Source organism: Schistocerca piceifrons, chromosome 8 (assembly GCF_021461385.2).
Source record: "Schistocerca piceifrons isolate TAMUIC-IGC-003096 chromosome 8, iqSchPice1.1, whole genome shotgun sequence".
NCBI lineage: Eukaryota > Metazoa > Arthropoda > Insecta > Orthoptera > Acrididae > Schistocerca > Schistocerca piceifrons.
The window spans coordinates 489,538,038-489,563,690 of NC_060145.1; the positions used below are offsets into that span (position 1 = coordinate 489,538,038).

At 45.5% G+C, this 25,653-nt stretch overlaps 1 protein-coding gene and 1 long non-coding RNA gene across 3 annotated transcripts in view; both read right to left on the minus strand.

The window, feature by feature from the left end:
- LOC124712487 (bifunctional heparan sulfate N-deacetylase/N-sulfotransferase) overlaps positions 1 to 16,704 on the minus strand; it is a 107,860-nt gene extending 91,156 nt beyond the window's left edge. The window contains exons 1-4 of the mRNA XM_047242782.1: positions 16,547 to 16,704; positions 5,736 to 5,936; positions 5,189 to 5,441; positions 4,863 to 5,069 (exon numbers count right to left, since the gene is read on the minus strand). Of these exons, the coding sequence (XP_047098738.1) occupies positions 4,863 to 5,069; positions 5,189 to 5,441; positions 5,736 to 5,936; positions 16,547 to 16,704 (819 nt within the window). The remainder of the gene's footprint in view (positions 1 to 4,862; positions 5,070 to 5,188; positions 5,442 to 5,735; positions 5,937 to 16,546) is intronic.
- A 198-nt stretch (positions 16,705 to 16,902) lies between these two features.
- Positions 16,903 to 25,653, minus strand: part of LOC124711737 — a 1,117,457-nt gene continuing 1,108,706 nt past the window's right edge. For both annotated transcript variants that reach the window (XR_007005509.1, XR_007005510.1), the window contains one exon: positions 16,903 to 17,019. This is a non-coding gene — a long non-coding RNA (uncharacterized LOC124711737). The remainder of the gene's footprint in view (positions 17,020 to 25,653) is intronic.

Here is a 25,653-nt window from a genome sequence, read left to right on the forward strand (position 1 = left end):
CTTTTCTAGAGTGATTCCTACTCACATCGACGAGGCCAAGTCAACTGATAAAACCAGTCTATACAAAGAAAGAGCACGTTTTAAATTAATTCACCTGGATTCAAGTCACATATTTTAACAGCTAATGAAATCTAGGATCAAATGACCACAATCACGTGTTGAATACAAAAACATAAAGCAAGAACATAAACTTAATATGCAAATTTCCCCCAGTAAATTAATTGTGCGCAGAATTGTGAAATAAATTATATGTTGTAGAAGGACAGGGCTATCAGTCAGTGATGTCAGAATAATTATGTGATTACCATAACTCACTCTTATTAAAATTCCCAATGCGGCACTGGCTGTTAGGAAAAGCTGTTTCCATTCAAATTTTGTTTGCAGTCCACACACCTGTAGAGGGAGACATTTACCTACATGTCCTCACATCGGTGTCACACGGAGGTGGACAACCCTATAGCTCAACAAGTTCTCACCCCCCCCCCCCCCCATCATAAAGACATAACAGTGGTAGGTCAATGCAGTCTCCCTGCATAGCTTGCAAGGCAGATTCTGTTTCTAGTTGTGGAAGCACACTATGCATATTTAAAACAGCCGGGGACACCCTGATCTGGCTAACTAGCTACTCAGTTGCATCTCATTCATTTCTCATTTGTTTACCATGACTTCTTTGTTGATGTGAACTCAGGTGCAGCAATCTGATACCATGATAGTTAACAGCACACACTATCTCCTTTACCTCGGAGTAAGGCCCTCTAAGCCTGACCTCGCTATTAATTCTAAAATGTCACGAGAATAGTGCATTGACAGACAGCATAATTGAGACCACACACACTACAAGCTGCCGGCCACCATCATGTTGTGTCTAAGCTGACTCTCTCACTGTGTAACCCCCCACCTCATCCAAGGGTATTTGAAATTCAATTCATTTTCTTTGTTTCATACACAAGCATGGTAGTCAATTTGTCTGCTGCCATCTTGTCATTTCATTTTAACATGTGCAATGGATTAAGTGAACTTATCTAATATCTTATTTTCTTTCTTTCTTTTTTTCTATTTTCAGTTTAAATATTCTCCCATGCATAGCAGGACTAGTTCCACTGTAAGTCCGACATCATGGACTAATGTCTCCATAATGGAAAGACTGCTGCAAACTTTATTTGTGTTGAATAGTAGATCTGAATTATGTTAAAATTTGCTCTGATTTGTCTGTAGCCACCCCACCTGTCCTAATATAACTCATACAAATTTCAACAGAAACATCTACAATACGGCAAGAAGTTTGACCCTACCATAAGCATGGTGGCAGGAGAGTTATCTTGAAGCAAGAAATTACTTATCTGAGAGTAGGGAAAGAAGCAACAGTTTGAGAATCAGGCCAAGTCATATGAAAATTTTTAATATTCCACAAGAAGTATTTAGCCAATTCTTTCATCAGAGTGAGTTTACGAAATTCTACCCAATTAATCAAACTCAAAGTTTTCAGACTGACCACAGGTGATAAAAGTTAAAATCGTAAATGGCACAGTAACTAACAATGGACAGAAATCTGTACAAGCATTCCAAGATTGCATTAAAGGTCCATACAGTTTAAGAGATGAATCAGAAACACAGACATGAACATAAAGACTCTGGTAGTAATGCCATATGAGATGTATAAAACCACTAGTGCTACCAAGCAAGGAATGGCACTTGGAGATGACTGCATTCCAATGGAAACTGGGGACAAAGTAATACAGAAGTAAGCTGAAAAATTATTTTCAGTTTATCTTCAGAAAACAGACTCTATCTCAAAGCTGGGATGACGGTTCTGCAATTTTTCTGCTCAAAAGGAAACAAGGCAGTTTATTTGGGTTTTGTTTTTGTGTTTCAATTCTTAAATGTCTATTGATAGTTCCTCACGTCACACTAACCTTGTTCATTTTCTTTTGGATAGCACAGCCCTAAATTAAGTCATAATTTGGGTAGTTAAAATGGTTTACCTGGCAGTATTTTTAGTTCAGATAAGATTTTTGACAAATGAGCAACTATTTTATATGGAATCAGAAATGAAAGCTTCATGAAAAAACTTCAGGTAGAAAGTTTTCATGAAAAGTTAGAAGAAAATGAAAGAATACAGAATGAACATTTCAAAAGAATGAATACAGAAAAACTATCAAGGAACTAAAAAAATTGTAGCCAAGGAGATCTTGACATTTGACAGACCAAGAGAAAGATGGGGACTGCTACAGCCAACAAATAAACCCACTGGGGCAGTGAAAAAGAACACGAAAGAGAGGAATTATCTAAGATTCATGCACATTTCAATTCTGAAAAATATCTGAATCTTCTACTAGGCACAGCAAGAGTATACAGGATCCCTCATACATATGCTTAAGTGTACAGTGAAACTAACAAGAGAAGGCTGGTTGAAATTCTAGTCTCCAAATGCCCTTCAGGCAATTATTGTCTTTTCTATACTTATGCTACTATATGTTCTACACAAATGCTTTCCTTGAAAATGGCTGATACATAATTATACAATACCCAAACTATCACACACAGTATTTCATGAGCAATGATGTCCATATGATTTCCGCAATTCTCATCTCACATGAGATAACACAGTGGTTAAGACAAAAGACTCAAAATCAGGTGTGGGGTTCTAATGCCAGTCCAGCTACCCCCATTTGAGCTTCCAATGGTTTTCCTAAACTGCTTAATGTGAATCCTGAGATGATTCATTTGAAAAGCAATTTTGACTTTATTCCCCATCTGTATGCTACATCTCTAATTACATCAATGTTGATGGTACATTAAGTTCTAATCTTACATCATTCTAATGTCTAAGACTATGCTGTATCTGAAAAAAGAAAAAGAAAATATCTAATGTTGAAACATCTTTGTGACAATATACAATTAAATCCATTTCTCCCCCTTGATGACCGTTCATCTCCATGCAGCATGTCTGAATGGATACTGTGTTTGTGTGGGCACTGGTTTTAGTTCGTCAATGTAAAAATCTGTTTCGTATAACATAAAAACACTAACACAAAGCATACAAATAAATGGACAACATATCACTGAGAAGATGAATTATTTTTGTAAATCAGTTCCCATGTTTATGACATTCCTCTCATGCCGGGTAATCTAGTTTATACAAGATGTCAATGGATCAACCATCCACAATCTTCAGGTCAGTATGCTGATGCACTATCTCACTGGAACTATCTGGTGGGATACTACATCAGCATACTCACTTGAAGATGGCAGCCAGGTGGTTCATTGAAATATCATGTCAAGATGATTACAGTATCAAGCTGCATATCCAAGAAGGGTATTTTCAGCCATTATGCCAGGAAAGCCTATGCAGTCACAGTTCCCACATGGTAATGAGTTCCATGGAACATAGAAATAACTGGCTAACCAATTAGTAAAAATGTGTAAAATGTGGCAGTATACAAATCAACACATTGCTGTTTTAGTAGTGTAGTACAAGGGTGAGTCACAAATGCCAGAATACTGCAGACTGTTTAAAATTTTGCATTTCCAGAGGATAATAGCATATACTGGGTGGATGAGAGCCAATACATGAGTAGTTTTGGGTCAACATTTAATGAACTGCAACCAGTGCAAGACAGCAGATGTGCCACCGGAGTGTACACATTTAAAAGAGTACAATGTTGTGAGATCTTCCTTTGTCAAAGGATTATCCAGAGATGAGTTTCATCAAGAGCTTCAAGTGTATGGCAATATCTGTATATTACACAGATCTGTGTTGAAGTGCCTACAGGAATTAAACAAACAATGGAAAAGAATCACAAACAAGGACTGTCTTTGGCATTCTGTGAAGTGACACTACATTACAATGTGTGGAATAAATGATCTGATGAGCATCCTGTAACAAATGATGACATGGGACATGCCATAGGTTGTCATAATGTAACTTCAAACATCAAAACTGAAAATCAGTTGAATTTTAATAAAATTTGTGAACAATGGTTACCCCACTAGTTTACTTCAGAGTGGAAATGGTAGAGCTTGGACATACCCATGCAGGTCTCCCCCAGCTACAGTAAAGAAGGAGACAATATCCTAACATGGAGAAAAAATCATAGGTTCAGTACTATCAACCTATTTTAAAGTGATCTTCCATAGCACAGAAACACACCACTCCCAAGGGAATGAAAAGCAACCTCAAGATAAATCCATTGGATCACAAGTATTCTATTAATGAAATTCCAGCCTCATTGTGCAACTGTTAATGCCACATTTTACTCTATCACTTAGCAGGATGTATGACAGGCCCTTTGTCACTAGTAGCCTGGACACTTGACTTCTTGTTCTTCTGAATAAAATTTCCTCCCCTCACATGGCTAGAGCAACAGGCAAGATTTATTACAAACATTTCATTGGTAACACTTGGAACATCCATCATAGAACTCCAAAGTAGGGTTCAGTGATGTTCACATTTGGATCCCTTAAAAAGCATCCAGGTGGAGAGAGCACTTTTGAAGATTTTGTGCCTGTAGCCTGATAGGTCACGCATTGGATGTGACAGATACGACAAGAATTCTTTGCTGCAGGTTTTTGAGGCTGTGCCAGATGGTGGGATAAGCACCTGAATTCACTAGGAAGTCTGCTGAATAGTACAATGAATTTCTACATAGTACTTGTGGGACTGATGCTGCTATCCTGTTTTCTGACTTACTTATTGACTCATCCTCATTTATTAGTAAGCAGTTGAAATTACAATTGTTTTTTAAACTAATGATGACGGGAATGTTCTTCTAACTGATGGCAACAGTCTGTCCCCTCCAGTCACTGTACTAACAGACGAAAAAACACAATTGCTTTTCCTCCAACCTGAGACTTCACTTCACCTGTATGACTGTGATGAGAGGCTGGTGTGGTTCATGGTAGTTTGAATTCTGCATATCTTCTTGCCTGCGTGTTGCCCATGAGAGCGGCTCATATGTAGAGTGGTTTGGGGTAAAGACAGTCCAATCTTCACCTGGAAGAGGGCCCCAAGCTGTCTCTCCAGCACGTGTCAGTCGGAGAATAGGTGAAGCGGCATTTAAGCTGGCATCCTACAAAATCACAACTTAGATTAATTAAATATCTATATCTGATATTAATACTGGTGCAGTAAAGATAAGACACAGGAAGGGAGAGAGGGGCGGAGGGGAGGAGAGATTCATCTTTTTACCTGGAGCCTTAGATTGGTATGCACAAACAGTGGGAAACCATGCAGTTCTGCACCAACAAGGGTCTCTTCACTCGGAGGAATGAAGCCAACTATTCCCACAGAGTATTCACGGCAGTACTTGTCCAACAGCTCTCTATTCCATTTGTCCATCTGCAGATACTTATAGAGGTTCTCAAACACTATGACACCATATTTTCCTTTGTCCAGGTTTGTTAAGACAGGTAATGACTTCCCTGAGACTTCCACTTTGTACCTGTGGAATAACATATTTTTTGTTATTAACCCATTACCGACAAAGAGAGAAGCAAACGAAATCAATTACTCTGTAAAATTAAAGTTCCATTAGAATTAATAGCATTTTGTGTTTGTATCTCAAGAGCAAGGCTCTAAACTCCAATGAGACCCACTTTGGTACAAAACATCTACATAAGAATTAAGGCTCATGCCTCAAACTAATTGCCACACAGAAGTAATTACTGTGGAATAACTGAAAAATACTTCATACAAACATTTCAATATTTCTGTACATTACAACCAAAGCACTCACTTAATCCTGTTGTAAACAAGTAGTTCGGAGATCTCTCGGCCGAGGCGGGAATAAGTAGTCTCTACGAAAACTAGTACTTTCGGATCGATGCGGAGACGGGCATCTGATCTGTGGTCGTGTGCAACACCAGGGACCCTTGTTGCTCCTGACAGGATGGCACATTTAATGGATGGCTCAGGTCGCTTCCCATGTCCGATGAAACTGAAAGAACACCATTAATACAGAGTTTATCAAATTCGGTTGTTTTCATTTGCTTAACAGCAGTACTATTTGAGTATGAAATGTACATTTGGGCATTATAACACATGGTGTTGCAATACAAAAATTAAAATCCTTATAGCAAGCTGGTATTTTTGAAATAATTACTTTCTTACATATGTACTACAATACATAGTACAATGACCAAGCAGTTAGGTCTCTTTCCCCCCTTTTTAAACCAACCAAGCAACTACAATACAATTTAAAATTTAGCACATGATGACAAATACTTTTTTGCATAAATTTTGGAGCGTTATCTTTATGTCAGTCAACTTTGGAGTGTAGTATAAACTACAAGTAATGTAGCAGTAGAACTCTGATAGCACACAGAAACCTCATAGTGTTACATTACTTGCGAAATAGACAAAAACTGATTAAAGCTGGATAGGAACTATGCCCATTGTGTACAGCTGCTGGGGGGATGGACCACTGTTTCAAACAGCTGGAATCTGTGTTGGTAGACAGGCTTCAGGCTGCTGCCTGGGTTTTGATTGCAATGGAGCAGCTGAGATGAACAATTTGGCACCTCCGGAGCCTACAGCATCACCCGGGATCCCCGATGTCATGATGCCTTCCGATTTGTACATCTCGTATGCTCGACACTTACCAGCTGGTGACTGGCCGACAGGGGTAGAGTCACGAGTCTCTGGGCAGAAGTTAAAAGTGGGTACCAGCCGTATAGCTGTTTCCTTACACCTCAAAAAGAGATTTGAGGTACTGCCCACTGAGTCGATGTTAGATGCCTCGCCTTTTGGTATTGGGGCTGTGGCGACTCCTTTCATCACATCCATCTGTAGCAGTAGATTACAGACTGGATAGACCACAAACCAGCCCTCCAACACCCTCACTGGACACTTCTGCCGGAGAGAGAAGTTAGACAGCCACACTTTCTGGTGGCTAGGCCCAGTTGTGCTCTCGGCATTTTGCCAGGGTACGTGCAAACTGCAGAATTCTTATCCTGCACTCGTTATCATCATTCTGTCGCAGTTCATTTACTAAGAAGAGTGCTACCGCGTTATTTCCGAGCTGCCTTCCCGAGGTTTGTCTCCTCGAGGTGCTCCTACTGACTACAGGTGTACAAAGTCTGATGCCGGACATCTCGTTCATCCTCCCAGTATCAGCAATTGGGATATTGCATGCAGTGTAGTGCAAGTAGTGCGATGAAGTTCAGTGCATGCCAGGACTACGAGCCTGATTTGTTACTATTCTACACCTGGCCGTTTCGGCACCCCTTTGCTGCCAAGCACGACGCTGAACAAAGGTTGTATGCCACCCCCGGTCCACCTGGCCCAGCCCCTCCTCAGTTAACATGTATTAGCTTTTGGGTTAATATGTTACAACGAGCCTATGCAGTTCTTCCAGCACATATTGCTGTTTTCCTTAACTAGCACTCTGCTTAGGCATGTGCACCCATTAGGTATGTAGAAGGGAACATAAATCGTTCCTTTGGGGCCCAACTTTCTAAGAGGACTGGGCAAATCCAGATGGTGGAGTTCCTTGTAGTCAGGAGCTCTAATGTTAGGTAGGTGACGGGGTCCCTCATGGAAAAAGCAAGCAGGTCGGGGTCTCATCTGAGATGTGGAGGAAGCTCAGCCGACAGCGAGTGAGCACACTGGGTGCACCCTGCTACAAATTGCAGATCGTGTCAGCATGAATTATACCCGCCACCTGGGTTCAGACGCCATACTCGGTTCTTACAGGCGTCTGGCTGATTTGGTCGAGACAGCTAGCCTCACTTGCAGGCTGGAAGCAGAGCTAGCAATTTTGTTCCCCGACCCGATCATGGTCCTCTGGTTTTGGGCAAAGTGGGAGGCTTAAACCGGAGGCTCAGACTACTCTAGGGCGATGCGAATTTCTCGACCTCCTCCATCGGCTGGAGAAATATGGATCTCCTCTTAATAGGTCAGGGGTGCACTAGGAGTAGGAAAAATTGATACAAGTATATTTGTTCCGAATAAGCGGTATTTGTCTGGTCTCTGTTGTAACAGGTGCTCTTTATTTTTACTAATAACTGAGTAAAAAACCGAGATATCAATTAGGCATTGCAGCAATGCTAAAATTTTTAGTTTTTAAATAAACCTTTTTAAAAAAGGAGTAATTTTTATTCGTAAAATTTTCATTGGCTTGATATATTGCGTTGTTACAGAAATTGAGAGAAGCGATCAGTACTGTTTTAGTAACAATGCCGAGAGAAAAGAGCAACAAACACACGGCATAAGAAGTGACACAGCACTGCTGAGACAGTAATGTCCCTGTCTCCGCGTGTCGTGGCTTCAGGTACGCTAGCAAGTGTAGAGCGCGAGACTTGACTACATCTGCTGGTGACAAACAGACCTCAACTTTTCGTCAAAGTTAGCACAGAGAAAGAAATCAGTGATCGTATGGCCGTCACAGCATCACTTCATACGAATACAAGGAAAGAGGTAGGAAAATCAATCTGCTTAGGAAGAGCGGCAAGGAACTGATTTCAGGTAGCCTGAGCGGCCAGCACGAAAATTTCTTTCGCGGCACTGACAATGTTGAGCATCATTGGACAAAGTCCAAGAGCTTTCTACGACCGGTTTAGACAGCTATGTGCCAAGCAAAGGTGTGAAGCATGGATAAGACCCGACGTGGTTCGACAACCATATTAGAAAGCTGCAACGGAAGTAAAGAGAGCTTCATTGCAAATTTAAATGTGGTCGAAGCGTCACAGAAAAGAAAAAAACTAAACGTAGCCATTGGTGAAGTGTTCGACAAATTCGAAGGTAAAATTCTGCCTGCCGACTTGACAGACAATCCATAGAACTTCTGGTCTTATGCTAAATCAGTAAACGGATCGAAGCCATCTGTCCAGACATTCTGTGACCATGGAAGATGGCACAGAAAAGGTCGAAATACTAAACGTCTTTCTCCAAAACTGTTTCACGGAGGAAGATTGAACTGTAGTTATTGAAATAAGTGACCATGGGATAGAAAAACAAGTGAAATGGGTGGACAGCGGAAAGGCTGCGTTGAGGATGTGAGAGAACTCGCCCCTCTTCTGGCAGCAGCGCGCCGTAGGTCTCTCGAGGAGTGAAGGCTTCCTGACGATTGCAAAAAGCACAGGTCATTCCCGTTTTCAAGAAGGATCATCGAACAGACACAAAAACTACAGCACTTCTATACGAATGACAATGGGTTCTGAAAACAACGATGGCTTGCTTGCTTGCTCCGTTCGTCCACGAGACCCAGAAAGCAGCTAATACGAGCGCCTAGCTAGATGCTGTGTTCCTTGGCTTCCGGAAGGCATTCGATACAGTTACGCCAGTTACGCACTGCCGCCTAATGAAGAAAATACGAGCGTATGGAGTAACAGACTAACTGTGTGACTGAATGGAAGGATATCTAGCAAACAGAACACGGCATGTCGTTCTCAACAGAGATGAGTTTTCAGACGTAAAAGTAACTTCTGGAGTACCCCAAGGCAGTGTTATGGTTTCATTACTTTTCACAATGAACATAAATGTCATAGTAGACAATGGCGGAAGTTCCAAGAGGCTTTTCGCGGATAATGTTGTAGCGAAATGCAGGAAGACCAGAAGAGGATCAGTGACTGGTGCAGGAAGTGTCAGTTGAGCCATAACATAAACAAACGTAACGTGTTGCGAATACATAGACAGTAAGATACTTTACTGCGTGATTACACGATTGCAGAACAATTGTTGGAAGCAGTTACTTCCATAAAATATTTATGAGTATGCCTACAGAGCGATTCAAAGAGGAATGACGACATCAAATTAAACGGGAGTAAGGTAGAAACCAAACAGATCCATTGGATGAATCCTCAGCAAATGTAATCTGTCAATAACATAAGTAGCTTACAAAACACTCGTTTGATCAATACTTGAATATCGCTTGGCAATCTGAGATCCGCCACATAGGATCGATAGAGGAAATAGAAAAAGTCCAAAGATGATGATAATGATGACTGGTTTGTGGGGTGCTCAACTGCGCGGTCATCAGCGCCCGTACAAAGTCCCAATCTTTTCACACGCCAATATTTTATGCAACCCAATCTAGCCACTACCACGAATGATGATGATGACGAAATGATGAGGACAACACAAACACCCAGTCCTCTGGCAGGCAAAATCCCCAACCCGGCCGGGAATCGAACCCGGGACCCTTGATCCAGAGGCTCCAAAGAAGAGCTGCATGTTTCATTACAGGTTGATTTGGTAGGAGCGATAGCGTTACGGAGGCGATCGGTTACCTCCAATCGCAGACGCTGCTGCAAGAAGGGTGCTCTGCATCACGGTATGGTTTACTGGTGAAGTTCCGAGAGTATATATTCCTGCAAGAGTCAACAAATATAATGTTTCCTCCTACATATATTTCGCGAAAAGGCCACGACGATAAAATTACAGAGAATCGAACCAACATAGAGGCTCACCAGCGGAACATGAAGCCTACGAATGACTTGAAATGGTCTTAAAGTAGCCGAACATAACCATTTCCAGCCAATGATCGGTACAGTTGGACCAGAGGTCCAAGTCCATTCCAAGCAAACACAGCCCACACCGTTCTGGGGCCACCAACATCTTGCACAATGCCTTCTTGACAACTTGGATCCATGGCTTCGTGGGGTCTGCACCACACTTGAACCCTACCATCACCTCGTATCAACTGAAATTTGGAGTCATCTATCAGGCCACGTTTCTCCAGTCGTCTAGCATCCAACCGACATATTCACGGGCCCAGAAGAGGCACTGTAGGCGATGTCATGCTGTTAGTAAAGACACTCACGTCGGTCATCTACTGCCACAGGCCATTAACGCCAAATTTCGGCGTACTGTCATAACAGACACGTTCGGCGTATGTCCTACATTGATTTATGCGGCTGTTTCACACACTGTTGCTTCTCTGCTAGCACTGACAAATCTAAGCAAATGCTATTGCTCTCGGTCGTTAATTGAATACCGTCGGCCATTGCGTTGTCCGTGGTGAGAGGTAACGCCCTAAATGTCGTATTCTCGGCACACTCTTGATACTGTGGATCTCGGAATGTTGAATCCCCTAACTATTTCTGAAATGGGGTGTCCCATGCGTCTAGCTCCAACTACAATTCTGCGATCAGGGTCTTTAATTCCCGTCGCGCGACGTAATCACGTCGGAAACTTTTTCACATGAGTCACCTGACTACAAATGACAGCTACGCCCTTTTATATTTTGTGTACGCGATACTACTGCTATCTGTACAGTGTGACACAGAATAACGGGAATGTTTGAAATGAGTAGTGGCAGCCATGGGCAGGTGGCAGCACTGCGCGTTCATGACAGCGAGTAAACAGTCCGCCATTTCAGCAACGTTGGAGCAGTGAAACGGACAACAGCGTGCGTTAGCCATGAAATTGTTTTATAAAAACAGTGATAAGTTTGGTAGCGGCGCAGAGGGAGTTTCGATGTTTTTATAATTTAGGTCGTCATGGTGTTAAAATGTTGGATTAATAACTTTGAAGAGACTGGATCTGCCCTCAAGAAGAAAGCAACAGGGCTACCAAGAAGTGTGCGTTCTCCAGCGAACATTAATGTTGTACGCGAGTCTGTCTTACGGAGACCACGGCGTTCAATTCGTAAGCAAGCAGCAGTGATTGGAATGTCCTGGGAGAGTGTTTGCAGAACTCTTCATCTTGATGTAAAATTTCATCCGTACGAACTACAGGGTGCAACAATTTACGGACAAACTGATTACGATTAGGATTCTGTCAACAAATGATAAGAAAAATAAACAATGACGATGAATTTCTAAACAAGTTGTGGATGTCACATGAGGCACCTTTTCATCTCACAGGTTATGTGAATAAACAGAACTACCGTTACTGGGCAAACACAAATCTTAATGACGTTCATGAGCGCCCTTTACACGTTCGTAAAGTGACAGTATGGCGTGGTACTTCATCACATGGAATTATCGGACCGTATTTTTTCGCAAATGAACAGGGAAACACGATAACTGTCAATGCCGATCGTTATGTGGAGATGTTACGAACTTTCCTTACACCTGCATTGAACAAGTTTCCAAACGTCAAGAAGCTTGGTTTCATCAGGACGGAGCGACATCACACACTGCAGGACAATCAACGGCATATTGTGCGAGAATTGTTTGGCAACCGTGTGATCTCACGATTCGATAACATTCCCTGGTCCCCTAGATCGCCAGATTTATCAGTTTGTGATTTTTTTTTCTTGTGGGGCTACCTCAAGAGCAAAGTCTACACGACTCGACCAAGAACCCTGGATGAGTTAAAACAGAGAATTCGGGATGCAATTCGCAGTATCCCAGCTGAGATGTTGCAGCAGTCAATGAGGAATCTCAACAGCAGATTTCACGAATGTATTCGTAAGGAAGGACGCCATCTAAAGGACGTAATTTTTTTTAAAAAAAATGTTAAATGCCATCAACGTTTCGTAGATGGCAAAGCTGTAAGGTTTAAATTACTATGAATACAATTTCTTTCCTTCATCACTTCTAGCTTTATTGAATTGTCGAAATGTTCCCGTTTTTCTGTGTCACCCTGTATATGTGTATATTGCTAGCCCATTACTTTCCTCACCTCAGTGTACGTTCAGAAAACTCTATATTCAATGTTGGAAAACTTTTCTTTCTTAGAAACTGTTCCCATGCCGTTGCTAGTCTGCATTTGATATCTTCTCTACTTCAGTTGTTTTGCTGCCCAAACAACAAAACTCATCTAATACTTTTAACGACTCATTTCCTAATCTAATTCCATCAGCATCGCCTCATTTAATACGGTTGCATTCCATTACCCTTCTTTCACTTTTGTTCATGTTCATATTATAAACTGTTTTCAAAACATTATCCATTCTATTCAACCGATCTTTCAAGTCCTTCCCTTTATCTGACAGCATTATGATGCCGTTGGCAAACATCTTTTTTATACGCGATTGCAGACATCCCTGGCGTGCGCTGCTGGCTAAATGTTCCCGGGCTTCCACCAGGATGGCTGCGCTAAAATTCCGCGAAAATTGCTGGCGAAGTGTGCGCGGGCTTCCCATATGTACAGGATTTCCCAAAAAGTGCCGACAAGCTTTAGGGACAATTTCTTTACACCAAAGCAGGACAAAAAAATGTCTGTTAAACATGGGTTCTAAAATGCATACCTTAGATATGAGCAGTTTTTCAGTAGAGGAGACGCGTTTCACAAAAGCGACGATGAACACGTTCTCATAGCTCTTAAGGTACGCATTTTAGACTCCTTTTCCCGTCGCTCTATTTGCGTATAGGACAGAAAAGGAAATGACTAGTAGCGGCCATCGGTCGGTGGCTTGTGGAGTATGTACAGGGTGACAATTATTAAATTACGGCGTGCATACACTTTATTCAATACATAAACGTCACTACAGTTCTGCGGATTTAGGTTATGACATGTTCGATATGCCTGCCATCATTGGCGATGATGTGGCTCTAACGAATAGCGAAATTCTGCATGACCTGCTGAAGTGTCGGAACATCGGTGCTGTCGACGGCCTACTGAATGGCTGTTTCAGGTTGAGCAATGGTTTTTGGGTTACTGCTGTACGACTTGTCTTTAATACAGCCAAACAAAAGGGAGTCGTGTGTGTTCAGATCTGGAAAATATGGCGGCCAATCGAGACCCACGTCAGTGGCCTCTGGGTCTCCCAGAGTCAGAATGCTGTTCCGGACATCAAACATTCACCTGCTTCGATGGGGTTGAGGTCCGTCTTGATGAAATCAGGGTAACTTTGGATAATGGTGATTAAATCATCTTCCAAAACCTTCACGTACCGTTCGGTAGTCACCGTGCCGTCAAGAGATATCGCACAGGTAGTTCCGTGGCTGGACATTGCGCACCACACAGTCACCCATTGAGGATGAAGAGACTTCTCGATCGCAAAATGCGGATTCTCAGTCCCCCAAATGCGCCAATTTTGCTTATTGACGAATCCATCCAAATGAAAGTGGCACTCCGTCTTCAGGCCATAAGTGGCCCATCAGCCCATCCAACTGCCAAGTCATCCTCAGCTGAGGATGCGGATAGGAGGGGCGTGTGGTCAGCACATCGCTCACCCAGTCGTTATGATGGTTTCCTTTGACCGGAGCCGCTACTATTCGGTCGAGTAGCTCCTCAATTGGAATCACGAGGTTGATTGCACCCCGAAAAATGAAAGTGAGCTTCATCGCTAAATCGAACCATGCATGTGCATACTAATTCCCATCGTACCCCGCGGGCAACCATCCAGTCTGAACGTTCTAACGCAAACCGTTCAGAAGTTATGACGATTTTATTTCATACATTTCAATAATTGCCACCCTGTATGTAGACGATTTCAACTATCGATTTTATTTCCTGTCGCATTAATTTAATTCCCTTGCAAATTTCACAGTAGTTTCCTTCACGGCTTGTTCAATGCAGAGATTGTATAGCATCGGGAATAGATCACAACTCTGTCTGAATCCCTTCTGAATTATTGTTTCCTTTGACTCGTACAACTGTAGTTTTATTTCTGTAAAAGCCGTAGGTAACTTTTCACTCTCTGTTTTTATACATGCTATCTTCAGGATTACAGAGAAAGTACTCCAAAGATCAACATCCAAACCTTTCTCCAAATCTAGAAATGTACTGCCTTCAGTGTTCCTAAATGTCTCCGGAACCGAAACTGATCTGCTCCAATATTGGCTTCTATAGCTGCACACTAATCTTTGTGTCTCAGGTAACAATGTGGCCATCTTCAGTTGCCAATGTTTCATTTACGTAGACACTACCTCTCATCACGCTCGCATTTGTGTTATTTTACATGGCATGACAAGCACAGTTTTCCCTTACCTAAAGAGTAAAATTTAATCTTCGACAAGCGGTAACATCAAAAGAAAATCTTCAGCAAACTTGGGAATTCACCCCAGTTTGACGCGAATTACAATATCGCAGTTATTTGCTAATCAAAGAGTACATTTGATAGAGAAGATAGCAAAAAAGTGAGGTTTCAACAAGTCTAACGTGTGACAACGTATCATTTTGCACAATAAGTTGCAAATGGCCATTTCATCAAGGAAATCCTATAGAGGGACAAAAGCTGGGAATTATTCTGAATTTTGAGCTAGGGTTTTTCCTTTGCACCAGTTAGAAGAAAAGATGGGGGTACCTACTTCTTGACAAATAATCATGTTGCAGGCCTCGAAAACTGCGAAAACTTTAAATATTTCGCAGACAGAATACCGTGGGAGCATTGATTGGTGTCACAGGTATTTGGGTACAAGTGCCCTCTCTGTCCAACGAAGTACTTCGCTAGCACAAAGATGGAGCAGCAGCAACACCACCTCTGCACCAGGGGAGCAATGCCAAATGAGGTGCCCGTATTTGGGGCACGATGTGCAAGACCAGAGGGGAGGGGGGTGGGGGGTGGAGGAGATGGACGGAAAAAGGGGAAGACGAGATGCAGAGAAAGAGGAGGGAAAGAGAATATCAGCTGAATACTGGGAGTAGGAGATGGGCAGAAAGGGAGGCAAGGAGATGATGGGCAGAGGGAGAGGAGGAGATGAACCTGGAGATATGTGCATTACACATGACATATATGTAGACAGGAGAACCTGTGGGGCAAAGGCCAGTGTATATGTGTGTGTGTGTGTGTGTGTGTGTGTGTGTGTGTGTGTGTGTGTGTGTGTGTGTGTTTATGTTAATGCACGTACATGTGTATGTTTCGTATCTCCTCCTCAGCTAGTCAATCGGTTTCACTCACATTTTGTCTAGTACCTCCCGCCGCGGAAATCGAACACGTGCCAGAACAAATGGACGTGGCCAGTCCATATAGGGCGGCGGCTCTTCCGCGCAGTGGCTCTCTCGCAGCGAGGGCGTCACCGCTACACCACGCGCAGACCGCGGCCAATAGCCACTCCCTCCAGTTTCGTATGTAGGGACCCACTCTGCCCTAGTCCAGTCAGCCTGGCACTCGCTCTGGATTGCGTCTCTATCTCGGCGGTATGGTGTTCTGGTCGTTGCTCGTTGTCGACATTTGCCTGGCTCTGGTTCTGAGTGGATTTACTGCTGGTGTTTGGTGTTGTGGTTTCTACAAGCCTCCGTTGTTTATCTCTTCCCGGTTGTGTCGGTCACAGTCGGTCGTTGTCGGTTGTCGTCGGTCTGTCGTCCGACTCGTCCTTGAGTTTACCCGGTAGTGCGTGCTCCACCGCCGGAGGCTTCCCCGCCTGGCGGCTCCGATCCGCAGCCCGAGGCATTCCCGCGGTCGGTTTTGGTTACAACATTTTGTACACATACAAGTTGTCTGAAAGGAAGTGCTGTGAGGACAGAACGGGTCAGTAATGCCCGACATCTAGGCAGCCCTGCACGACCAAAGTGTCATGCGGGTAGCATCGCTGTGCATTCCAGAGTGTTTGCATGTGGATGGCCACAGCTGAGCAGTGAAAAGGGAGAGGAGGAGATGAATAGAAAGAGTGGGAGGAGGAGACAGACAGAAAGAGAGAGGGTGGGGGCAGAGGAGGAGGAGATGTCGACCGAAGTGATGGGAACGGTTACCGGCTCCTCCTACGTCGGACTCACCTGGTGAGCGGGGACAGGGTGAAGTACTGGGAGTAGCCCAGCACGGAGATGGCGCTGGCGGCCAGCAGGCAGAGCAGCAGCCGCTTGACGGTGGTGAGCTTGGCGGCGCGGGGCCGCGAGCGGCGCGCGGGCAGCAGCGGCTCGCTGGAGCCGGCCATGGCGGGGGTGGCGGCCGGCGCCTCCTGCCCCACACCCAGGCCCAGGCTCGCTCGGGGCGGCGGTGGCGGCGGCGGCTGCGGCTGCGGAGGCGGCAGCGGGGGCGGCGCGGGCTAGCCGCCATGCCGGCCCGGCGCGACCGCCCGCTCGACGCGGCCCGTGCTCCCTGCCGTGGTCGCCGTCGGCGGAGGCGTCGCTGGCGCCGTCGGCCTGTCGCCGCTGCCGGGGACCGCGCTCTCGTCTCTCACTGCTGGGCGCCCCTCCGGTTCAATCAGCATCGCCCCGCACCCAGTCCGGTAGCCTCACACTGGCTGCGACTGTCGACAGACGTGTCAAAATGTTACCGTTTGCAGTTCATTCTGATAGGAAATTGAAGTAAGGCTTACGTACAGGATTTGACTGGACGAACTTGATGAAATCTAGCTGCCTTACCCAGATAAAATAGTACGTGATTCAAAGGATTTGTGCAGTACACTGAGATGCTAAAAGTCGTGAGATGCCTCCAAATATAGTGTCTGACATCCTTTTGCCCGATATAGTGCAGCAAGTCGACATGGCAGTCACCTGCAGAAATATTGAGCCATGCTGCCCCTACAGCCGTCCATAATTGTGGAAGTATTGCCGGAGCAGGATTTTGCGCACGAACTGACCCCTAGATTGCGGCCGACAGCCGCTGTGGCCGAGCGGTTCTAGGCGCTTCAGTCCGGAACCACGCAGCTGCTACGGTCGCAGGTTCGAATCCTGCCTCAAGCATGGATGTGTGTGATGTCCTTAGGTTGGTTAGGTTTAAGTAGAAGTCTAGGGGACTGATGACCTCAGATGTTAAGTCCCATAGTTCTACACTACTCGTCATTAAAATTGCTACAGCAAGAAGAAATGCAGATGATAAACGGGTATTCATTGGACAAATATATTATACTAGAACTGACATGTGATTACATTTTCACGCAGTTTGGGTGCATAGATCCTGAGAAATCAGTACCCAGAACAACCACCTCTGGCCGTAATAACGGCCTTGATACGCCTGGGCATTGAGTCGAACAGAGCTTGGATGGCGTGTACAGGTACAGCTGCCCATGCAGCTTCAACACGATACCACAGTTCATCAACAGTAGTGACCGGCGTATTGTGACGAGCCAGTTGCTCGGCCACCATTGACCAGACGTTTCAAGAGTGTCAGGCATAGGGGGGATAAAAACGCGTAACCCCACAAATGAAAGTGACAAGGGGAGGTCTGGAGGCCTGGGAGGTCACTGGCGATGAAGTTCATCTCCTGCTCCTCCTCTTCCAATCCAACTTCCTGGAATGGTGTCACTGAGGTAATGTCGAACGCGCTTAAGAGAACTGTGTGAAATAACCGAAGAAATCAGTATGGGACGTACGACGAACGTATCCGTTAAGACAGCGCTGCGCTTATGGTCTATGGCAGCAGACGACCGACACGAGCGCACGACATCGCCTGCAGCGCCTCTCCTGGGCTCACGACCGATATCGGTTGGACCGCAGACGACCGGAAAACCGTGGCCTGGGCAAGCTAGTCCCGATTCCAGTTGGTAAGAGCTGATGGTAGAGTTCGAGTGTGACGCAGATCCCACGAAGGCATGGACCCACGTCAATGAGGCACTATGCAAGCTGGTAGTGGCTTCATAATGATGTCGGCTGAGTTTACGCGGAATGGTCCGGATTCTGTAGTCACACTGAACCGACCATTGACTGGAAATGCTTATGTTCGGCTACTTGAAGGCCGTTTCAAGCCATTCGTGGGCTCATCTGCCGAAACAACGATGGAATTTTTACAGATGGAAATGCGTCAAGTCACTGAGCCACAACTGTTTGCGACTGGTTTGAAAAGCATTGTGGACAATTCGAGCGAATGATTTGGCCATCCAGATCGCCCGACATGAATCACAGGGAAAATTTATGGGACGTAATCGAGAGGTCAGTTCTTGAGCAAAATCCTGCATCGGCAACAGATTCGTAATTACGGTCGGCTTAAGAGGCAGCACGGTCCGGTATTTGTGGTGGGGACTTGCAGTGACTTGTTCGGTCCCTGCCACGTCCACTTGCTGTACTACGCCAGGCAAAAAGAGGTCCGACACGATATCAGGAGGATATTAGAATTAATACCTTCAGCTGCTGACGGGCGTATATATATATCAACGGCGGCAGGTGAAAATGCGTCCGCCGACCGGGTTTCGAACCCGGGATCTCCTGCTTTCGTGGCAGACGGTCTATCCATCTGAGCCACCGAGGGCACAGAGGACAGCGCGACTGCAGGGACTATCTCGCGCACGCCTCCCGCGAGACCCACATTCTCACCTTGTGTGTCCACAAACTACATTCGTAGTGTCCCTCCCCAACACACTCATTACTTGTGGAGAACATTATTACCAAGTCCCGTAAGAGTTCGGGGAATATGTGTGCATCCACACAGAAGAAGAAGGTCTTGGCCGGCATTGCCAGAACTATATACTTATATGGATATATCTGTTCTTTTGGACATGTCCGAAGGAACAGACACCATATCCATATCTTAAGTAATAGAACCCAGTACGTTGTCCTCGATGGTGAGTGTCCATCGGAGGTGACGGTGTCATCTGGAGTGCCCCGGGGAAGTGTGGTAGGTCCGTTGTTGTTTTCTATCTACATAAATGATCATTTGGATAGGGTGGACAGCAATGTGCGGCTGTTTGCTGATGATGCTGTGGTGTACGGGAAGGTGTCGTCGTTGAGTGACTGTAGGAGGATACAAGATGACTCGGACAGGATTTGTGATTGTTGTAATGAATGGCAGCTAACTCTAAATATACACTCCTGGAAATGGAAAAAAAAACACATTGACACCGGTGTGTCAGACCCACCATAATTGCTCAGGACACTGCGAGAGGGCTGTACAAGCAATGACCACACGCACGGCACAGCGGACACACCAGGAACCGCGGTGTTGGCCGTCGAATGGCGCTAGCTGCGCAGCATTTGTGCACCGCCGCCGTCAGTGTCAGCCAGTTTGCCGTGGCATACGGAGCTCCATCGCAGTCTTTAACACTGGTAGCATGCCGCGACAGCGTGGACGTGAACCGTATGTGCAGTTGACGGACTTTGAGCGAGGGCGTATAGTGGGCATGCGGGAGGCCGGGTGGACGTACCGCCGAATTGCTCAACACGTGGGGCGTGAGGTCTCCACAGTACATCGATGTTGTCGACAGTGGTCGGCGGAAGGTGCACGTGCCCGTCGACCTGGGGCCGGACCGCAGCGACGCACGGATGCACGCCAAGACCGTAGGATCCTACGCAGTGCCGTAGGGGACCGCACCGCCACTTCCCAGCAAATTAGGGACACTGTTGCTCCTGGGGTATCGGCGAGGACCATTCGCAACCGTCTCCATGAAGCTGGGCTACGGTCCCGCACACCGTTAGGCCGTCTTCCGCTCACGCCCCAACATCGTGCAGCCCGCCTCCAGTGGTGTCGCGACAGGCGTGAATGGAGGGACGAATGGAGACGTGTCGTCTTCAGCGATGAGAGTCGCTTCTGCCTTGGTGCCAATGATGGTCGTATGCGTGTTTGGCGCCGTGCAGGTGAGCGCCACAATCAGGACTGCATACGACCGAGGCACACAGGGCCAACACCCGGCATCATGGTGTGGGGAGCGATCTCCTACACTGGCCGTACACCACTGGTGATCGTCGAGGGGACACTGAATAGTGCACGGTACATCCAAACCGTCATCGAACCCATCGTTCTACCATTCCTAGACCGGTAAGGGAACTTGCTGTTCCAACAGGACAATGCACGTCCGCATGTATCCGGTGCCACCCAACGTGCTCTAGAAGGTGTAAGTCAACTACCCTGGCCAGCAAGATCTCCGGATCTGTCCCCCATTGAGCATGTTTGGGACTGGATGAAGCGTCGTCTCACGCGGTCTGCACGTCCAGCACGAACGCTGGTCCAACTGAGGCGCCAGGTGGAAATGGCATGGCAAGCCGTTCCACAGGACTACATCCAGCATCTCTACGATCGTCTCCATGGGAGAATAGCAGCCTGCATTGCTGCGAAAGATGGATATACACTGTACTAGTGCCGACATTGTGCATGCTCTGTTGCCTGTGTCTATGTGCCTGTGGTTCTGTCAGTGTGATCATGTGATGTATCTGACCCCAGGAATGTGTCAATAAAGTTTCCCCTTCCTGGGACAATGAATTCACGGTGTTCTTATTTCAATTTCCAGGAGTGTAGATAAATGTAAATTAATGCAGATGAATAGGAAAAAAATCCCGTAATGTTTGAATACTCTATTAGTAGTGTACGCTTGACACACTCACGTCGATTAAATATGTGGGCGTAACACTGCAGAGCGATATGAAGTGGGACAAGCACGTAATGGCAGTTGTGGGGAAGGCGGATGGTCGTCTTCGGTTCATTGGTAGAACTTTGGGAAGACGTGGTTCATCTGTAAAGGAGACCACTTATAGAACGCTGGTGCGACCTATTCTTGGGTACTGCTCGAGCGTTTGAGATCCCTATCAGGTCGGATTGAGGGAGGACTTAGAAGCAATTCAGAGGCGGGCTGCTAGATTTGTTACTGGTAGGTTTGATCATCACGCGAGTGTTACGGAAATGCTTCAGGAACTCGGGTGGGAGTCTCTAGAGGAAAGAAGGCGTTCTTTTCGTGAATCCCTACTGAGGAAATTTAGAGAACCAGCACTTGAGGCTGACTGCAGTACAATTTTATTGCTGCCAACTTACATTTCGCGGAAAGACCACAAAGATAAGTTAAGAGAGATTAGGGCTCGTACAGAGACATATAGGCAGTCGTTTTTCCCTCGTTCTGTTTGGGAGTGGAACAGGGAGGGAAGATGCTAGTTGTGGTACGAGGTCCCTCCGCCACGCACCGTATGGTGGATTGCGGAGTATGTATGTAGATGTAGATGTAGAAGTATATATCAGGAGGAGGCGTCCCGCGACTTTTGTCGCCTCTGTGTACGTGTCACTGCTACAGTAGCAGCAATTTAAGCTGCCCCCTCAGGTTTCAGCATAACTACATTCTCAGGTATAGCGACATATTCGGAAATGAACAGCCAAATATCTGAGACAAGCGAGGAATTATAAATGTCATGTACTCTTAGGTTACTGCCTAACCACGTACTCGGAAACCACTACATACTAGAAAATGAAGTACAAAATATTTATCTCATTCCTCGTTTCTTATCAGACCAATATAAAATTTACGTAGCGCAGTATATGGCAGAAAATGTTTGTATTGCATTCATACGAAAATCATAGAATGTGCTAAAAAAAGAAAAAAACACAGCAAGACGTGAACCTACGGACCTACTTCCTTCGGCACTGCAATTCACGACATTCCCAACACGCTTTCAGTCTTTTCGTTTTGGGTATCATAGTGTCTCTCGAAGGTTTATGTCGATGATGCGTCGGTAACTGTCATTTGGTGATAGGGACGACGTGTTTGTTACAAATCCTCAATGCCTCCTTGTCTTGAAACGGCATACTGCAGGTTGAAGTACAAAACAGCAACAAGTGCCAATGTACGCATGACGTCTGCCGCATCAAGTCACTCCTCTGCCATACTCTGCCTGTTTATATCCCGGGCTAGGCGGGTAATCTGAATCACCGCCGGATACCAAAGACAACGCAGCTGTCAGGTTCGGCTAAATCTCGTCACAATGTAACACAAAAAAACACGCCGCGACAAATAGTCCCTCAGCAGAAAGGACAGCTTCGTTTCTCTCACGTCAGACTGGTGTTTTTAGGCGGCTTGCGACACTCGGTCCGTGAATTAGCAAACTGCGATGCACTAGTCGTTCCCCGCAGGACACTTGAGGCAAAAGAAAGCTCCTTTGTTGGTGATCAATGCTCTGTGAAAGAACACCGGATGGCCAGAACAATAGAGGAACGGCCACAAAGAACGTTCGAGGACCGCTGTCTACCTCGTGTCTCGGGAACTTTATGTTGCACTGTCCCATCCTGCCGCAGAGTTCATTACAATCAACATTAACTTGCTCAGTCTTACTATGAAGTCATACAACTCACCAAGCAGAGCTACGGCACAAAGAGTAATAGCGATACCATTCCATTTATAACACTTTTAAATACAATTTTCGGTACACGTAATGTGTTTTTCTCTGTTTTTTCCCCGTACTCTGTAAGGCATTCGTCGAACGATTCTCTTCGACTGTCTGGTTACAACGGAGGGTATCCATCGTCCCGTGGAAGAAAGTTGCCGACATTTCAAAAAAAAAAAAAAAAATGGTTCAAATGGCTCTGAGCACTATGGGAGTTAACATCTATGGTCATCAGTCCCCTAGAACTTAGAACTACTTAAACCTAACTAACCTAAGGACATCACACAACATCCAGTCATCACAAGGCAGAGAAAGTCCCTGACCCCGCCGGGAATCGAACCCGGGCGCGGCAGCGACATTTCAAACAATCTTTCACTGCTGTAGGCAAAGCAAACTGACACGGGTTCAGATATACGCCATCTGTAGATTGAGGAATAGTGGTGTAAAATGTTTGGACGTTCGTAAGCTGGGACAAGTGCCCAGGAAAAAACCTGGGCTAATGCCTAAAATTCATAAATGCCCGGACATTCATGTGTTTAAAAGATTAACTGATAAGCGGCGCTTATAAAAAATTTTATGCTGATATTTTGTATTGGAAAAGTTGTTTTTCAACATTGTTTCTGTAATGGTTGTGCAACCATGTTGAAAAACCTGCTTGAGAGATGGGGAAGAGTTATCAGAGGAAATAAATTGGACTCTAAATATAACTTTTTACATCTTTAATTAGGTCAATTCTTGGGATAATACATAACAAAACTAAAGTCTAAAAACAATTTTTGAAATAAAGTATAGTTTATTTAAGTACCTAGTCTGTAAGTAGGATTTTTACTTATACCACGCTACTGCAAAAAATAAGAGTAAAAAAAGTTTATTCATAATGATTTTAATTAGGTCTGCGTCATGTGCCGATTCCGATTCCACGATTTGAAGAATCCCCGATTCTCTAGGAATCGATTATTAACGGAATCCAACGATTCAGCGTGTTGGGTATCGATTCTTTGCTTTTAAACCTTTTTTTTACGTTAGTGTTCTCATTCTGCCCTCACAGCAGTGCAGTCATATGCGAGTAGTAAATGAAAGGAGCAGAACAGTAAACTACAGTTGTCTCAAATCTCGCTACGTCTGACAATAAAGCATTTTTTTTCTTTGCAAAAACAGACACAATGTCTGATGAGATAACCGCAGTCGCTGGTTTTTCCAATGTTATTTATAATCCGTCTTGATTGCAAAAAAATGTTTATTCACATGACCCGTTTCAGATCCTCTAGACCGAGCGAGGTGGAGCAGTGGTTAGCACACTGGACTCGCATTCGGGAGGAGACGGTTCAATCCCGTCTCCGGCCATCCTGATTTAGGTTTTCCGTGATTTCCCTAAATCGTTTCAGGCAAATGCCGAGATGGTTCCTTTGAAAGGGCACGGCCGATTTCCTTCCCAATCCTTCCCTAACCCGAGCTTACGCTCCGTCTCTAATGACCTCGTTGTCGACGGGACGTTAAACACTAACCACCACCACCACCACCAGATCCTCTAGAACCATCTTCAGATCTGTAACGATAATTATACTAATTTACTATTTCACAAATGCAAACCTTTTTCATCCTATCCAGTCAACATCAAATGTACCAGAACGCACCTGCAATTTCGCGTCTAAGGCGCTGCAGTCATGGCCTGTGCGGCTGGTCCCGGCGGAGGTCCTCCCACGGGCATGGGTGTGTGTGTTTGTCCTTAGCATAATTTAGGTTAAGTAGTGTCTAAGCTTAGGGACTGATGACCTCAATTCTAGGCGCTTCAGTCTGGAACCGTGCGAGCGCTACGGCCGCAGGTTCGAATCCTGCCTCGGGCGTGAATGTGTGTGATGTCCTTAGGTTAGTTAGGTTTAAGTAGTTCTAAGTTCTAGGGGACTGATGACCTCAGATGTCCCATAGTGCTCAGAGCCACTTTTTTTGAACAACGAAACTTCACGAGAATGGCTGCATCCGCGGTGCTGGAGATGCCACTGAGCACTTTGGCGGGTTCCCTTCTTCCAGCACCCGCCGCGAACACAGGTCGTATCGCCGGGACAGCCGCGGAGAGCGGAGGGAGGTGCTCACCTCGGGGCCTCGGCTCACGCATTACGCATTCATCGCGCCAACTGTGCGTCGCGCCACGCACGGCAGCCGTGCGTCATACGTAAGCGAGCCGAGGCGTCGCCCGAGCGAGGAGCCGCGTTCTGGTCGTGATCGGAACGAGGGAGAACGCCACGCTGAGGTGGCGCTGTGTTCACAGTGTGCGGAGCGCCTACATAGGGTCACCTGTCGAAGCCCTTTACCTAACAACCTAAGTCAGGTTCTAACCTATCGCCCGTGTTACAAAAACTCGGAATATATACCGAAATGGGGGGCGGGGGTAAATTAAACACCGGATGTACGAACATTATTGCAACCAATACACTGATGAAACGTATCCAGGCACCTACCAGTGGATACTCGCTTGAACTCTGCTGGAGGCGCTTCCAGTGAGGTGTTAGGTCTATGAAGGAATGACAGCTCATTCTTCCTCAAGACAGAGACAAGAGAAGGTAGTGATGCTGTACACTCGGGTCTGGAGACAAGTCGACGTTCAAACTTATCCCAAAGGAGTTCTACTGACAAGAGAACCTCCCCATCGCACCCCCCTCAGATTTAGTTATAAGTTGGCACAGTGGATAGGCCTTGAAAAACTGAACACAGATCAATCGAGAAATCAGGAAGAAGTCGTGCGGAACTATGAAAAAAATAAGCAAAATATACAAGCTGAGCAGTCCAATGGCAAGATAGGCAACATCAAGGATAATGTGAGCTCAGGAGCGCCGTGGTCCCGTGGTTATCGTGAGCGGCTGCGGAACGAGAGG